The sequence below is a fragment of the Lolium perenne genome, chromosome 7 (genome assembly GCF_019359855.2).
Source record: "Lolium perenne isolate Kyuss_39 chromosome 7, Kyuss_2.0, whole genome shotgun sequence".
Lineage (NCBI taxonomy): Eukaryota > Viridiplantae > Streptophyta > Magnoliopsida > Poales > Poaceae > Lolium > Lolium perenne.
The window spans coordinates 180,959,148-180,976,451 of NC_067250.2; the positions used below are offsets into that span (position 1 = coordinate 180,959,148).

At 43.1% G+C, this 17,304-nt stretch overlaps 1 protein-coding gene and 1 pseudogene across 6 annotated transcripts; both read right to left on the reverse strand.

The window, feature by feature from the left end:
• Positions 1 to 6,015: 6,015 nt before the first annotated feature.
• On the reverse strand, positions 6,016 to 12,120 carry LOC127314867 (uncharacterized). Of its 6 annotated transcripts, none has more exons than XM_071823396.1 (9): positions 11,519 to 12,089; positions 10,919 to 11,003; positions 10,290 to 10,490; positions 9,943 to 10,110; positions 9,362 to 9,465; positions 8,796 to 8,872; positions 8,365 to 8,606; positions 6,695 to 6,800; positions 6,016 to 6,439 (listed from the first exon to the last, which is right to left on the reverse strand). In XM_071823396.1, exons 4-7 carry the CDS (start codon positions 9,985 to 9,987, stop codon positions 8,497 to 8,499), a joined length of 336 nt encoding a protein of 111 aa, XP_071679497.1. In that variant the 5' UTR covers positions 9,988 to 10,110; positions 10,290 to 10,490; positions 10,919 to 11,003; positions 11,519 to 12,089; the 3' UTR covers positions 6,016 to 6,439; positions 6,695 to 6,800; positions 8,365 to 8,496. The 6 variants fall into 6 exon arrangements, 4 of the variants coding, with proteins under 4 accessions (XP_071679497.1, XP_071679498.1, XP_071679500.1 ...); XM_071823397.1 differs by having other exon boundaries at positions 6,695 to 8,606; positions 10,290 to 10,343; positions 10,436 to 10,490; positions 11,519 to 12,088; XR_011748506.1 differs by lacking the exon at positions 8,365 to 8,606 and having other exon boundaries at positions 8,811 to 8,872; positions 11,519 to 12,095.
• A 283-nt stretch (positions 12,121 to 12,403) lies between these two features.
• Positions 12,404 to 17,304, reverse strand: part of LOC127314866 (putative callose synthase 6) — a 39,066-nt pseudogene continuing 34,165 nt past the window's right edge.

Genomic DNA, 17,304 nt, shown 5'->3' on the forward strand with positions numbered 1-17,304 from the left:
GTAACATGGCGGAAGTTGTACTCCGATGCAAGGCAGTGTCCATGCCGACTAGTATAGGGAGCTCCATGCTCCACAACTAGCTCCGCCCCTGGCCGCCGTGCTCTGTCCAACTCCAGGTCCAGTCCTTCTCGGGAGCTTTTGGAAGCCGGGCTGCTCCGTCCTCCGTGCACCTAAAGCCTAAAGCAGCGGCCTGCGGCCCTCCACCACCGACGACCGGAGCAGCACGAGGAGGGACGGCTCATCTCCACGGAGCCAGCCAGTCCTCTCCTTCTCCACAAGCGAGCAAAGCAGCGGCTTGCGGCCCTCTGTTATGACCCTTGCCTATGTGGCCCAACTTGGGCTGCCGTCACGGATCATCGCTGATGGGCTCGGCCCAGTCTACCCTCCAGGAGTCAGCGCTGCTACATATGCATCAGGGGGCAACGAGAAACCCATCCAGTTGGATCACGAATGAACCGAACGTCGGCTTCTTCCTCCGCGAACTCCTCTCCTCTCCTCTCTGCCCTAGATCCTCTTCTCTATTCCCCATCCTCCTGCTTCTGCTTGTATCCCCAAATCAGCTAACTGAAATACTTGTAATCTGGTGTTGTTAAGTGACTAGTGTAGTGGGTTCGTAACATTATGGTATCAGAGCCATCTCCCCACGCTTCCACCACCTCCACCATGATCTCCATCACCACCGAGGGTGAACCTCGTCCTGCTCGTGATTGGGATGTCATGACTCAAGACGAGAAGGAAAGGATCGAGCGGAAGTTGGACAAGATCTTGGAAATGATGAGGAGCAGGAACGCATCACCGTTTATGACTTCAGCAGTGCCTACAGGTGCAGTCACCGTGAGCCACGGTGACACCACCACGGCTGCACTGGCACTCGGTGTTGAAGTCCCAAGCTCCGGTCCAGGCTCATCTGCAACCGCAGGCGCGTCCCCAGTCTGCTCCAACACCAGCGTTGTCGAAACCACCGGCCTTGCGGCTCCAACGACTACTAGGTGTTCGACGGAAGGCCCACGCCGTGATACCATCGAGTCGAGGCCTGCATTCGCTCCAGCAACGACACTGACGTCGCCCACGGCCACTGTCGATGTCGTGCCCAAACTTGTTGCAACTGCAGCGAGTGCCATTGGTGACGCTGCATCGTTGCGCGCCACCCGTTCGTCGGAATGCCCAAGCAGCGGCGCCTCCTCATTGGTGACTCTGGAGGCCATTCCTCGTACTGCTACCACACCGCTGGATGTCGCAGCCACTAAGCAGTTGAAGCCCTTCAGTGTCATCGACTCAGTGTGTTGGCACCTCACGGTACTTGGCCTACCTCATCAATGGCGTCATGGACTGGATGATGTTGTGTCGCTTGAGAGGGTTGACGTAGTGGCTTTTGCTATGGTCGGCATCATCTACATTGACCCAGGAGATCACCGACAACCACCATAGCCGCCACCCCTAATTTGCACCATCAGGTTATTGTGTTGGGGGGTTTCTACTAGCAGTCAAGCTGAGTTAAAGCCATGGCTGGAGAAGCACAATATCAGTACACTAGAGTGTGGCATCCTTGGCCACCACTTTGTGAGAATTCATCACTTCATAAGCTTAAGGAAATCCTTGGTCAGGCTGCTAGTTTTGACTTGCAACACTGTATAGCTAATGGTCCGAGAGTGACAATCAGTACAACTCTAGAGTCACGAATGCTGCAGTTACAGGTTATCATCCTAACCCCTCTTGGTTTCCTTATTGCCAAGGATTCTAGCATGAAGGGGTGTTACAAAGATCTGCTATGGAGAGTTAAAGAATGGGCGATAGATATTCAAAGGATGCAGCAAGCCGGTGCGATTTCGTATGCTCCTACTTGGCAGGGGCAAGATACCATGGAAATTACTTTGAAAGCCGTGGTCAATGGTTTAGTCCTGTCTTTGTTTTCTAGTTGTTCTCCACGCAGTTTTAATATGCAAATTACTGGCTGTTGGTCCGGGAATGAACCGAGAGCTCTTGAGAAATTGAGGTTTGCAGCTCGTTACTCAACTAAGGGGTGCCTGGAAATTCTACATATATCAATGCATTGGAGTTCTATGAGAAAAGCATTTCAAATTAGTGGAGTACTAATTCGTTGGAGTTGGCTGCTTCTGCACACTTTCTCATCGATTATGCTTATGGTTTATACATATTGGCTGCTATAGGATCATGTCCACATAGCAGTGGAGGTGCTTGACATGCAGCTGCTCGGTTGGTTTGAGATTGAAATTTTCACTGGGCGCAACACATCTATATCTGAACCTGGATTTAATATATTTGAGTAGCTATCTTTTCCTGCCGTTGATCTTAACACTTCTTATGCTCTTCTTCGTGGTGGTGAAAACCATGCAACGGAGCAAGTATTCAAGAAAAATCTTGGTAGTGTTACTTTCCTAAGCTTCTTTCAGGGAAAAGGCCTTAGAAGATGCATATGCAATATAAGTGCATTAGCTCGCATGAAGGAAATTCTGCTGGAAGCTTGTTTCACATGTGTGCTTCGAGTGTGCACTAAAATCAGCATGGAGAGGTCCATGTGCACTGATGAACTGTTTCCGTGTCTTGACAACTATCACTTGGTTGAGTGTTTCCACATCAACATGAGTCTGTGGGATTCGGACGGTTGCATGCTTGCTTGGTACAGCAATGAGAAATGGGGAACTACTTCAGAACACACCCATCTACACAGTTTTGATCAAGTCTGGTGGAGTTTGTCACTGTTACTTGCGTATGCATCTGAGATCTGGTTGGTAGCATGGGCTGGGTATGAGCTGGAGCTCTCTTCTGGTCGTGGGCAAGCATTTTCTCAAGAAGGGAGGAATGTCTTGAACCAAGCCATCATCTCCACCTCAGTCCATGTCGGCCACCACTACTACATCGCCTTCGCCAACAAGATCATCGTCGGCTACGACTGCTGCTCCAACCAAGTGTACTCCTTCGACAAACAAGTTTACGCTCCATGGGATCCTGGCAAATCAGCCCTTCGTCATCATCCGAAGACCTCAGGCTTGGGGACACGCCGAAATTTAAGAAGGGAGGAATGTTATGACCCTTGCCTATGTGGCCCAACTTGGGCTGCCATCACGGATCATCGCCGATGGGCTTGGCCCAGTCTACCCTCCAGGAGTCAGCGCTGCTACATGTACGCATCAGGGGGCAACGAGAAACCCATCTAGTTGGATCACGAATGAACCGAACGTCGGCTTCTTCCTCCGCGAACTCCTCTCCTCTCTGCCCTAGATCATCTTCTCTATTCCCCATCCTCCTGCTTCTGCTTGTATCCCCAAATCAGCTAACTGAAATCCTTGTAATCTGGTGTTGTTAAGTGACTAGTGTAGTGGGTTTGTAACACCCTCCACCACCGGCGACGACTGGAGCAGCACGAGGAGGGAGCGGCGAAGGAGGAGGCGCACGGCGACGGTGGATTTCACGCAGCAGAGGGGATTGGGGAGTGAGAGTGGGGATTGGGTGCGGAGGGAGGACGCGGGGATCAAGCGGGATTGGTCGCGAACGAGGAAGGAGGATTGGGTGGCGGCTAGAGTTTTCACCCCACAGAACGCGAACAGACGCACATGATGCAGAGGCACGTCAGGATAAGCTGCCTCTGAGGATGGCTGAGGAGCAAGGATTCTAGTAAACAAAAATATTAGCCCATGTACCCTGTAGCAATGAGGGAAGAGGTATGTGTGTTGCTAAATATTCTTACAGAGGCTATCACGGAGAAATATTTAGGGCTGACACCTCTTGTTGGTCTTGATAGAGTGGATTGCTTTGCTGATCTAATTGACAAGCTGTAACAGGCTTGCGGGCTACAAAGAAAATTTTATCTTATGGTGGTAAGGAGATTTTGCTGAAGGCGGTGGCTCAAGCTATCCCCGCATATGCTATGTCAGTCTTTAAACTTCCGAAACAAGTAAAAGGGATGATCGATGCAATGTCCCGTTACTCGCGGGGAGACGAAGACAACCAGAAACATATGCATCGGTGGTGGAAAATATGTGTGCCAAAAAATAAAGGTGGCATGGGGTTCAGGGATCTCCACTGCTTCAATCTAGCATTGCTCTCAAGACAATGCTGGAGATTACTATGTGAACCAGAATCATTGTGTGCCCAAGTGCTTAGAGCAAAGTATTACCCATTTGGCGATTTACTGAAAGCGAAGATGAAGAAGGGCTCCTCGTACACTGGGCAAAGCATCTGGTGCGGAATTCAAACCTTCAAACGAGGACATATATGGCGAGTCGGAGATGGTTCTGAAATTAATATCTGGACCGATGCATGGATTCCGAGCAGCCCGTCTAGGAAGATTGTCACTCCGCGGGGTATAGCAATGCAAACAAAGGTCTCGAAACTAATTAATCCAGAGACCAGGTCTTGGGATGAAGCACGGCTAAGAAGTATCTTCTTTTCTGTCGGTGTTAATTGAATTCTGAAGATTCCGCTCGCCGTGGGAATGATGGATGATTTCATATCATGGAACTATACAAAGAACGGCATATTCTCTGTCAAATCTGCTTACCATGCAGAATGTGGTATCATTAACACGGGCGTAAAATCCTGAGAACAAACGTTGTTGGATCTGCTTATGTTAATCCAGTATGGCACAACATTTGGTCGCTTAAAGTTTCGGCAAAAGTAAAAATATTCTGCTGAAGATTTCTACATGGGACCTTGCCGTGTAGGGCTGTACTGGCAAACAGACACATCATCACGAGCAGTGTTTGTCCAATCTGTACTGTACACTGCAAAGACACGGCGCATGCTTTTTTCAAATGCCCAAGAGTAGTTGAAATCTGGGAAAATCTTGGCCTAAGCACAACAATTGATGTGGCTTGTCCCTCCGATCGTGAAGGGTCGGGAGTCTTTGAGGCCTTGATGAGAGAGCAGGAGTTTACCATGCCAAACCTGCAAGACATAGGACACAGAGAAGTGCTAGCTACTGCATGCTGGTACATGTGGTGGGAGAGACGCAAAATTGTCCATGATGAGAAGGTGCAGAAGCCATCGAGATCAGCCCAAACTATTGCAGCCATCGCGCTAAATTACTACAGCAGAAGAAGAACGGAGGGAGGCCGAGACAGGGCTGGGAGTGTCCGAGAGAAGGGTACGTCAAACTTAATATTGATGCATCTTTCTTGGAGGATACATCGTCTAGTGGTAGGTGCAGTGATACGAGATGACCGTGGATGTTTCATAGCTGGACAATGCTGCCACATCGATAACATCAGCGATGCTGCGATGGCCGAGGCAAGAGCCCTTCGTGACGGACTACTTATAGCTGGTCAGATTGGATGCACCAAGCTTGAAGTAAATAGTGATTGCTCGGAGGTGATCGAGGTGATGCAAGACGGAGGAAATTCTTTGGGCCCGGCTGCGGCAATTTATGAGGAGTGATCATTTCTAGCTAGAGGTTTTGCTCATGTTATCTTTAGATTTACACCTCGTGAAAACAACCAAGTTGCTCATTGTATAGCTAGGTTAGCGACAAGTCCTTACTCCGTGGTGTGGCATGAGGATCCACCAGATTGCATTCTGGGTCTTCTTTTGTTTGATCATTGAGAGGCGGCAGTTTCACACGCGCTCTTTTCCCTACCAAGGTACCGAGGGTTTTAATGAGGCGGCTTGCTGACCTAATATATGTGGTGAAAAATTTCGAAAAAAAAAGGAGTAACTAGATGACTTCGTTGCGCCACTGGCACAAGTGACGAAATCAAGACAATACTTAAGCCACGAGTTTTTCTAATTTTAGTGCGGAGGCTTGTTGTTTTATGTAGTATCGATAACACATTTCAGTCCAGATGGATTCATGAGATTGATAACATATATTGCACTTGGTTTAAACAATAACTCTTCCGTGAGATCTTGGAAGGTCTTAGACAAAACCACAGTAGCATGTCAAAGCATAGTAACCAATAATACTACCATCAAATGTCAGTACTACATCAGGTAGGGTACTCGAGTGTTGATAAATCTTCCATGAGACCTTGGAAGGTCTTAGACAGAATCACAGTAGCATGTCAAAGCAGAGTAACCAATAATACTACTGTTAAATGTCAATACTACATTAGGTAGGGTACTCGAGTGTTGCTATAATTCAAAGCAGGCAAAACATGATAATTCAAAGCGGGGGCACCCATGGAACATTTTAGATTCAGAAGCAAACAAATTGAACACACTGAGATCACATAATGTTAGAAACAAAAATCTTCACTGTGCCATACCCTTCAATGGACACACAAAGATAGCAATTCGCATTTAGAACTCGATATCCATCTTTGATTCTCCGCAGGCAAGCTCCCGATGTACAGTTTTGTGTCCTTGTTGCATATCTTCTATTGTCAGCTATGTGATACGTCCAATTCATTGCCAATGGATCCTTCAAAACCTTAACCAACACGTCACCAAAATGTCCCATTTTCTCCAAAATTGCAACCCTGGTCTGAAAATGAAATGCTATTATCGTACGATTCCATAGACTAATTGTTGAGCTACAAAAATAGTAGAGACAAACTAATGCTCTACCAAGCCAATATTAAGAAAAGGTCGCAAAGTTTGAATATGTCTAAACAATCGATGGGCATAGCTTTAGAGAACTAAAATTATGAGGCCTACAATACCAAATAACAAATGCTAACTCACGAGCAAACTTCCATGCATGCTACAGGGCTTAGGAAGCTCAGCAGAAGAAGTAAACCTGTAGGTAAAACTGAAAGGTAGCCTCCATATAGTGAACTTCATTAATTCAATCATCTCCAACACCTCAATAGGCCAAAAGATTTAATCGGATCACGAAGAACTACCTGCAGCATACATCTGGCCCCTTACATAACTTGGTTGGTCAAGCATAAGTATTTGCAGACATGGGATCCCATGTAGAAATAAATACATGATGTTTTGCTTTAACTCTATACTTCCGATAGTATCATAAAGTCGTCCTAACAAGCAAGCACACAGTACCCTTAAAATTCATAGCAAAATGTGATCCACCTGTGGGATTGAAAGATAAGGAAACATATGAACAAAAGAACACCCTATTTTAAACATGTGCATACCTAACTCTTTGTCAAAAAGAGACCCCAAAAGAAAAATAAGGATTGAGACCCTGTCCATCTTTGTAGTTTGCCTATTTTACCAAAATGCCATGGAGATCCACTCATAATTTACTTCAAGTCACCACCCAAGAACCAACATCGAAATCATGAAACATTTCCACATACTCTGCTATTCAGAGATAGGAAACTGCAAGATACAAAGGCATACCAAAACCTGTAGCAAAAGGGGCCAGAGCTCCTAGGACACTGCAAGATACAAGGTATACCAAAATCTGTAGCAAAAGGGGCCAGAGCTCCAGTGTCCTCGCGAACCTTCATTTACAGGTGGTTTCCACATCCGAGTGCCTTTTAGAACATTGTTTATCTATGAATATTTTGACATCACACACTTTAAAACTGGAGGGGCGCAAAACTCTGTGCTTACCCTTCTAAGCATATGCACATTATGCAAATGGAGTGTAACATAAAGAAAGCAATGTGCCTTCTGAAACGACAACAAATCTTTATATTCACCAGGGTGCAAGCTCGATCAAACCGAGAACAGAATAGGTCGGTTGCAGACATGAGTCCAAAGAATTTAAGCTCAACTAATTGCATGGAAAAACATAAAATAGAGAAGGAACAACATGTGTAATTTAGTTTGGAAGAAACAAACTGAATAAAGCAGAAGCAAATACAATTGAGATGATCAATGAGGATATGATTAAGAACATTCGTCCATCTGCCCCCAACACGACTCAACTATGATTAATGATTTTTCAAGTGAGAACATATGGAGCCATGTTCAGCACACTTTCCAGTCACAGCATTCAGAACAAAGAGCACCAATTTTGAGCTTATTTGAACAAACATCGTTCACTATGTTTATTTGCGCTTATGTTTCCTTGCTCTGATGATGGCGAACAACAAGAGCAATATTGCGGAAACCACTATACAAAACCAAAAGGGCTTCCAGTACAACACCAGAAGCGTGGTTGTGACCAAAACCAAAACTGAAACCACTGTACAATAACCAAAACTTGACAGCCTATCTAACAAAACTGCAAAAGAAAATGAAGAAAATCAAAACCCACTTTAGATAAGCAGCAACTTTGGAACGTCAAAAACAAATAAATTAAAGGGATTACTGACCCAAGAACAATTTCTAATTTCTCAAATATAATGCACGAACCAAATTAAGAGTAAAATCCAATTGTAAGAGGTCAAACATATTTAACAAAGATGGTCATTTTGTACTCAAAGCTCTTCACTGCGACTACCCTCAGAAGGATATAAACTCTGAACTGACATGAGAGTAGACATGGCAGCTCACCTGATCCTCACTCATTTTCAGTCGTTGTGTGATACTAAACATAATTGTTGATTTTAATGATGTTAAAAACATATATCTACACTGCACACAGGTCCAATGCAATCTTGAAACGCGCTTCTCTTTGACAGCTCTTCAGTTCAGCTGCACTGTCAAAGGACTGGAACGATAAATGTCATTCTCCAGTGTAAACAAAAGCCCTCGGCACCCAATGTATGACTGATCACATCCTGGATGCTTTGCATCTAGAGAAGAAAAAGAGATTCAGTTACCTACAACCCTAAAAAAAGATTTAGTTACCTATTTTTGAAGTGAAATAGTTAGTAGGGATAAGTCGTCCACATCATTTCTATCAGGAAGAGGCGCCCTCAAAAAGATTCAGTTACCTATTTACCTCTAAGTGATACATGAGTAAACAACAATATAAGTATTACCTGCAGTTATCATACCGATAATAAACAAGTAAGCAGGACCTTCTGGTCTTGGAGGCGATGACCTCAGGCTTTTATATCTGTATTGAGTACAAACAAGAGCATAGTACCATTATCCAACAATTCGACTTTCATGTCAACTGTAGTAAAAATAAGCTACAGAAAGTTTTGCTAGATCTAATTAATGGAAAGTGGTACCTCCAAATACACTACAACATTTCAAAGTTATTATATATATGCAACAAGAATTTTTGCCAGACACTGATCAAGGTTCCTAACTCGGTGTGCTTCTTTTGGCATAGAAAGAAATTGAACTTTGTTTAATATTAAGAGCAGATCACTGGAACATAGATCCAACCATGAAACAACAATAGGTTCAAGCATTTCTTGTATAACACATTCTGCTTAAGAACAATTTCCATTCAAGCAACTGCATTCTTCTTTTAAGAATTTGCAACAAACATACAAGGCCTTAAAATAGAATAAAAACAATACAACAAAAACTGAAACTTATGGAGGTTTTGAAACCAATGCAATTAACATGTAGTGGGAAGAGAAATAATATATACAGTGGGGAGTCGACAGCGCCATCGCCGGTCCAAGCTGAGCCGCCTCCTAGCTGGCATCCGCTGCTCCCGAAAATCCCAGGCTGACCATTTGGTCCACAATGCACCTGACAGCAAACATGTATCAACGTGAAGGATCTGAACAGAAGTGAATCATTAGCAGTTCATGTTGGATATCTTGAAAGGGCCAAACTATTTGTTGTCTCGAGGCTTCAGCCGTAAGTTTAACCAGGCAACCCGACGTGTGAAATGTTAGGTGATGTAAGGTTATTTGGTGCTTCGAAGAGCCACACAGAACTCCGAAATGAAAATAGCTATAAAGCATGCATCCAAGATTAGTATCTATCTCATGTCCAAAGGGAAACCATAACTGAACTTACAAAAGAAGCCCAGACCTAAGTAACGATGGCAACTGAACACCCTAAATGGTAAGTAAAAATAATAGCTTCACATATTCTGAAAAAGAGCCCAGATCTAGGCATAAACAGATATGTTAATCTGAGAGAGAAGCATTTGCACAAGAATGTGATGTGTATTTTGTTCTAATGACCAAAGTAAAACAGTGAGCGGAGGAAGGTCTCAACCTGCAAGCTTAAGCAGAGCATGTCATTGACATAAAACAAATTCATGTATCTATGTTCACCGCTAGCTTCACGGGCCGCCGAGAGTATGGGTGAGAAATCATGACTTTATAAGATCCCATAATGTTTTTATGATGACATCATTTGCTGAAACTTCCACACCATGTTGCTCTGCAATATTGGAATAAAAAATGGAAAAGGGGTTATATTCTAGATCCTTGAAATATCAAATGGAAAGAAGATGGATGCATGAATGGTTTCAGGTTACCATGAGCACAAAAGTACCCAAAAAGCTGGGACTTCATGAACATTGATTAAAACTAAATGGATGAAAGAATCATCAAACAGACCTGAAGTATTTCTTGGAGCAAGAGCACCTCCCGTGGATGTGTACATCTGGTCCCCTATCAAAGAAACCAGCAGCGGCTCTCAATAAAACTTGCGTCCAAACAGCAAAAGGGCTGGTCATAGAAATCATCTTCATATGATCAGGAACCTCTTGAATTTCTTTCTCTGATGAAGTGTCACTTGTAGAGCACCATGAGAAGTTTCTAAAATACAGGGCACTGAATCAAACTCATATTGAAAAGCAGGAAAATAAGAAACACCCTCTGGTGGCTAGAAATATAACAACAGCCAATAACACCGAGAGTTGCACATAAGAAATAATTAAAAGTCACTCTAATCAATTTAAGGACCAGATGTACATGCTCTATTTGTACAGTTTGTTTGTTACTGCTTTGAAACAATCTGAAAACAATTCAAGACCAGAAAAGCAAGCTCTATTTCGTGTAAAGTTTAATTAGCAGCTCGTGTAAAGTTCAATTAGCAGCTCTGCCCTTGCCGCTAGGTTTGAATGCAGCACTCGTACTCAACAGGACCTTTTCTTTTATCCGTCGTTTCTACTGGGAACAAACTATGATCCACAATTTCACTACTGAAAAGCACAAAATGTTTCTGTCCTGTTTTGTTGCCATACCTGAAATACGTACACAGACATTGCTGAACAAGAATTAATAGCTGACAATTAGCTGCCATGCAATTCATAGGCTAGTATCTCCGATCTGCACAAGGGAAAACAAAAATGTGCACTTAAGAAAAGGCAATAGGCAAGCACATAGCAATCTAAGAAATTTCAGGTGTAAACGGCTATATTGTCCAAGCTATCACAAATCCAATTAAACAGATACAGCTTACACTCTAACTAAATACAAACAAAAGAGTGAACACATTATATTGTCCTATCAAGCATCTCTAGATGCTACCAGCATACACATCTCACTCCTTAAGAAGCTACAGGGACAAAGTAACAATTTACTTGCAATTTCCAGGCCATTCTTCATAAATATTATACCACATGGTATGTGTCCATTTTAAAAAGGGAAATCAGATGGTACTCAATGAGCATATAATTCTTCTTCTGATTGACTGAAACTATTTTTGACCCAATATTTTTTGCTTATTTACAATTTTACTTAACTTGCAAAGAGCTAATCAAGTACTCATACTGTTATGCCGACTGAAACTACTTTTTTGCAGAATTAAATCACATGGCTAACATAAATCAATCTCAACCCACCCTTTTTGGATTTTAATCGAAGCCCTTGTAGGCGTAGTCACGTAGACAACCGAAATCTGCACAAACAAAGATGGGAAGAAGGAGAAAAATTAAGGAAGGGTAATAAATAGACTCCACCGGATGCGCACGCTCCCTCCCGGCCATGCTTCTCCAGGGGCTGCTCGTGGAGTTCGGCCGCCGCCGACCGCGTCCCCGCGCGTGCTTGCCGTGCTGCAGCTGCCGGGTGGGAAGCAGAGGGCACCGCGAGACGGCCACGCTCCACCAGATGCGAGGCACGGGGCAGCGGCCGCACGCTCCGTCCCGACCCTGCTTCTCCAGGGGCTGCTCGTGTAGGCGGCGGATTGGGGGAGGAGGCGGCTGAGGGGATTGGGTATTTGGGTGCAGGACGGTGGGGTGATTGGTGGGAGAGAAGAAGGATTGCAGACGCCTCAGTTTAGATGAATTTGCGTCCCGAGATGCTCATCCATTTCCCCTCTCAGTTTTGAAGCCCCATTTCAATTCCTTGGCTTGAATATCTACTTCCAAACAGAACCTGATACACATTTACAAATCCACAAACTCGTCTAAAACTTGGTATCTAGCAGCTTCCACAAACATGCAGCAACATGTGCAGGTTGTCTGGTCTGGTTCGGACCTGTGCACCTGTGGCAAATTTCCAGGCCCAAGGTTCAGCTGGCAACTCTTCTGAGAGGGTGTAAACCTGTGGGTTCATAGGTTCGGCGCTGCCCACGTGCCTGGACTGATTAGCGGATGGCTAGTATGCCATGTTAAATGGATTGGCTGATTGCACTAGGTCAAGTGCATACATAAAGTTGAAAACTCTCACTGAATTAACACAAAATCATCTTACATATTCAAATTATTAATGAGCTTTGAGTTAGCCGGTAGAGAATTAACGGACTGCACGTTGTTTTCTGGTTCGCATTCGACCAGGTAGGAATGCACAGAGTTCAATTTTTTTTAGTTCACCTTTTTGGAGCACCTACAAAGCTCAAAAAAAAGTAGGTACATAGAGGTTTTACTCACCAGAAGAATACACCAACCAGTTGGTAGTAACCCAAGAATACTAAGCGAAGAAATCACCAACTGTGAGGTGATATACAATGACTAGGACCGCTATCCCAACAGCAAACAAGAGGAACAGAGAAGTCTTCAGAATGCGGAGCAGTAGCTGCAGGTCTGTCCCAAATTTCTGCCGTCCAATTGAAACTAACTGAAGAAAAGTTAAAGCATCTAGATGTAAGACTTTTAAGCATCCGAAGTACTGTTCAAAAATGAAAGGCCAAACACTTACCTTCAAAACTACTAGAGCCAGCAGTATAACTACCCATGACAATACATACACCTAGGAGTCGAAAGGAAATGGAAATTGCATTAGGATACAGTGCAACAATATGAACTACAAATGAGCAAAAAAACAGATCATATGTAGAGAAAGTACCATAATGCTTCTGTTATCGTTTGCAATGTTCAGATGGTACACGATACCATACTGGTAGATCAAGAAACGAAGAGCGAAAATGACTTCCAAGAGAAGAGCAGGGATGCTGGTCTTCCTGAGGTGATCCTGCTCACTTATCCACCAAGATTCCCAGCTTTGGTCGACAGATATACCGAAACCCCCCCGGTTTTCCATCCAGTGCCTCCAATCTGTCCAGTCATCAACCGTCTTCTGCCACTCAAAGCATGAAGGATTGAAAATAAACGGTGCAAATAGCCAGGATGCAACTAGGAACCATATTGAGATGGTAACAGATATATAGCGATCGGATTTCCCATAGGCTACATACACAATTAGAAGTATTAGCATCTCAAGTCCTTTAACAAAGTGGCTTCGCGAGTACATGCGATAATTCTCAGCAAACTTTGCATGGTACACAACAAATCCACGTCCCGTAGGTCTGTATTTGGCGCCACCATGGAGTACCGTTCGCCCATAGTAGTGTATTTTGGTACCAAGCTGGAATGTGAAGAACACAGAGGCCAACTGAAGCTGCATCATAACAAACTCTGCTACCGCTATGTCAAATCCCTTTTCTAAGCCCACCTCCATGACCATAGGAAGGACGAGCAGCAAACCAAGCTGGAAAACCGATTGTGAAGCCAGTGCATTTTCAAGAGTCTTGATATTGTCCTGAATACTTTTATCCTGAAGAATACTGTTTTCCAGACCACTCAGGATGAGATATAACCTTCCGTGTAAAAATGCATAGATTGCAAGCACGGTAACCTGACAGAAGGGAAATGAACAAATTACATGTTGACACCATGGCTAAACTAGCAGTTATGTGTATGGATAGTAAATGAAATCCTGAAAGGGAACTGAGTTCAAAGTCAAGTGTTTTTTCTCATATTCAGGTAAAAAGAAAGTGTGGTGTTCCTTAACTTTGTCTATAATTTGCCGGATGTAGACAGTTTGGGCATAGTGAATCTTAGATACTGCTGGTATGTTGCTGCAGCGAAGGTTAACAATATCGAGAAAATCATTGTCAATTCTTCTATTAAGCCTGCTGATATCACGGATCAACCTGAAGGGGTGCCCATGCATTAAACATTAACAGGTCGGTACCAATGATTTCTGTTGTCCTTCTAGTTGTCCTTGAAATTTCTGCTTCTTATCCCATTTTTTGGTTATCAAATAAATATGTTGCTTTTAGTTTTAGGATGCTCCTAAATGAAGCCAGTTCAACTGGAGAGAAAAAAGATAGCAACACAAATTCATAGGTAGAAAGAACTAATTGCAGCACAAACTTTTGCTGAGAATTTGTTGAAGGAAAGTCTTCGAAAGCTTGAGAAAGAGGAGGCTGATAAACAATCATTTATGAGACGGAACTTGGTGCCAGTTGGGAACTTGCAAGATCATAAAAATCTAACAAGGAGAAAAAGCAAGGTGCTGAGAAGAAAAAGAAGAAGATGGCGGTCAAAGCAATGAAAGAAACCCAAGACTGAAGGACTTGGTTCAAAGCTCTTAAGAACTCCAAAAATATGGTTGATGCTCCTGAAAAGGGATCCTCATCAGGGAACAAAAGTTTGTGTGGAAAGGCAGAAATTCAAGCCACCTTCTGTTGAATTCCCTCAAGGAGACTGCATTTCCGAGAATGAAAGCTTGCTGAAGGATGTATTACCGAATTCTGCCTTTGCAATGTTGAAAGATTCAGAAACTGGGCTCCACGAGAAGGTAGAACTGCATTAATTTTCCTAGCAAGTGTTGATTTCTCAATCTACCGTTTGGTGTCTTGCATATCCTATCTCATACCGTTCTCATTTCACATTGGTTTTCAGAAAATTAAAGTCCTATTTTGAATAGAGTTTCCTTCCCATTTACTTACCAAGCAACAGACATAAAATCCAACTGTAGTGTAGAAGAACGAGAGCAGTCTAAAGAAGTCAAATCCTTGTCCAAGACGATAGATGTCACGACTCAATGTTTGTTCACCATTGCCATTGGCGACCTTTGCTTCAAAGCTTGAAATTTGGTTCATTCCCACATCACGTCCTTTACCAACTTGCATGTACTCATGATGCGTGATATTTCCTTCTCTCATTGTCGAATTAAAACCTAAGAACATTGTTCGCATTAATTCATTTTAGGTAAGGGACGACTACAAAATTTTCATATGAGACACAAGTTTACCTGAAAAAACATCTTCACTTAAATTGATAGTCCTCGAAGCTTTACTTATACCACCCCTAGTAATATGGAAGAGTCTATCAAACACATCAGGGTGGCCATAATGAAATCGAACCCTATAGTACATTAAAATGAGTTAGCGACAAAAATATCACATGAGTAAAAGAAAATGTGCACCTTCCATACAATCATGATAAAAGACTTCAAAGTATTTGTAAGAATATGTCAACATTTTTTTAGCCCTTGCTGTCATCTCGTTGTTGAATCCAGCAGGATCAACTAGCTCTAGTTTGAGCCACAAAAGAATAAGATCAGAAATACCTTGATCTGAAGATGATGCCATGTCTCCTCTTGTTTAATTGCTCACACCAAAATGGAGCAACTTGTGCTTGATTCTTCCCAGTGCTTTAGTGCTAGCCTGATCGGTGGCTTAATTTGTGTGAGAGAGAGAGTGAGAGAGAGAGCTGAGAGCAGCCGTGTTCCACACACTCCTCTTCTAGGTCATTTGACCCCTTTTATATGTTTAGCACTATGCACTAGGGGAACCAGCACCGTTGGATCAAAATCGATGTCTCCGATCAAGACAACACATAAGGATAGGTGGCCATTTACTGTAGCACCGCCCTACTGTAGCACCGTCCTACTGTAGCAACCCAAAAAGATCTGACCTAGGAGAGCAGCCTAGATCACCAAAATATCCAACATTCTCCCCCTTGATCGTAAGGCTGATCATTATAAGCTCATTTTTTCAACAAAATAATGCACTAGGACGAAAAGATTATAATGGTCTGTTAGGTACCATTTAATCTAGTGACTATAGCACATTACTTCATATCAAAATGAACCTCTTTAATTTATGAGCTCCATAAACTTTATTCACATCATATATTAACTTAATTTACATAATTCTTTACATAAACATCATAAACATTACAGACTCATCTTTTGATAAAATGGTACACCAAGACAATAGGTTACAACAGTCAATTAAGTACTGCTAAACCAAGTGACTATGGTTCCCATCCGATCTCAAAATGAGCCCCTTTTGGGGAGATGGTGCCATAATAGTTCCAACTTCTCCAGGATTAAAAGCTTTCAACCAAACCCATGCCGGCAACATGCTCTCTAAATACGCTGGGTGGTAAGCCTTTCGTGAGCGGATCCGCTAACATAAACTTAGTACTAATGTACTTGATATCTATTGTTTGATCCTGGATTCTATCTTTCACAACAAGATACTTAATGTCAATAAATTTGCCAGCTGCACTTGACTTGTTGTTACTCGCATAGATCACTGCGGGTTGATTATCGCAGTATAGAGTGAGAGGCCTGGAAATGCTGTCAATCACTCTTAGTTCCGAGATAAAATTCTTCAACCATACCGCCTGCCCGGTAGCCTCATAACATGCTACAAATTCTGCCTGCATTGTCGACGATGCAGTGACAGTTTGCTTTGAGCTTTTCCATGATATAGCTCCTTTTGCAAGGGTGAAGATATAACCTGATGTGGATTTCTTAGTATCAACACACCCCGCAAAATCAGCATCTGAATAACCCACTATTTCGAGGTTGTCAGATTTCTCATAAGTAAGCATGAGGCCTTTAGTACCTTGCAAATAACGCAATACCTTTTTAGCAGCCTTCCAGTGATCCAGACCTGGATTGGACTGATATCTGCCAAGCATCCCGGTCACAAAAGCTAAATCAGGGCGAGTGCACACTTGTGCATACATAAGACTCCCAACAATTGAGGCATAAGGAATTGACTTCATCTGCGCAGATTCATAATTATTTCTTGGGCACTGGAAAGTCCCAAATTTATCGCCCTTAACAATAGGAGCAGGCGAGGCTGAGCACTTATACATATTGTACTTTTTCAGTACCTTTTCAATATATGCTCTCTGAGATAGCCCCAAGATCCCTCTGGATCTATCCCGGTGAATTTCAATTCCTAAAACATAAGTTGCTTCACCGAGATCTTTCATATCGAACTTTGAAGACAGGAATCTCTTGGTCTCCATCAACATATTTTTATCACTGCTGGCCAAGAGTATGTCATCAACATATAATATCAGGAAGATAAAATTACTCCTCCTGAACTTAACATAAACACAATTGTCCTTCTTATTTTCCTTAAAACCAAATTTCTTTATGA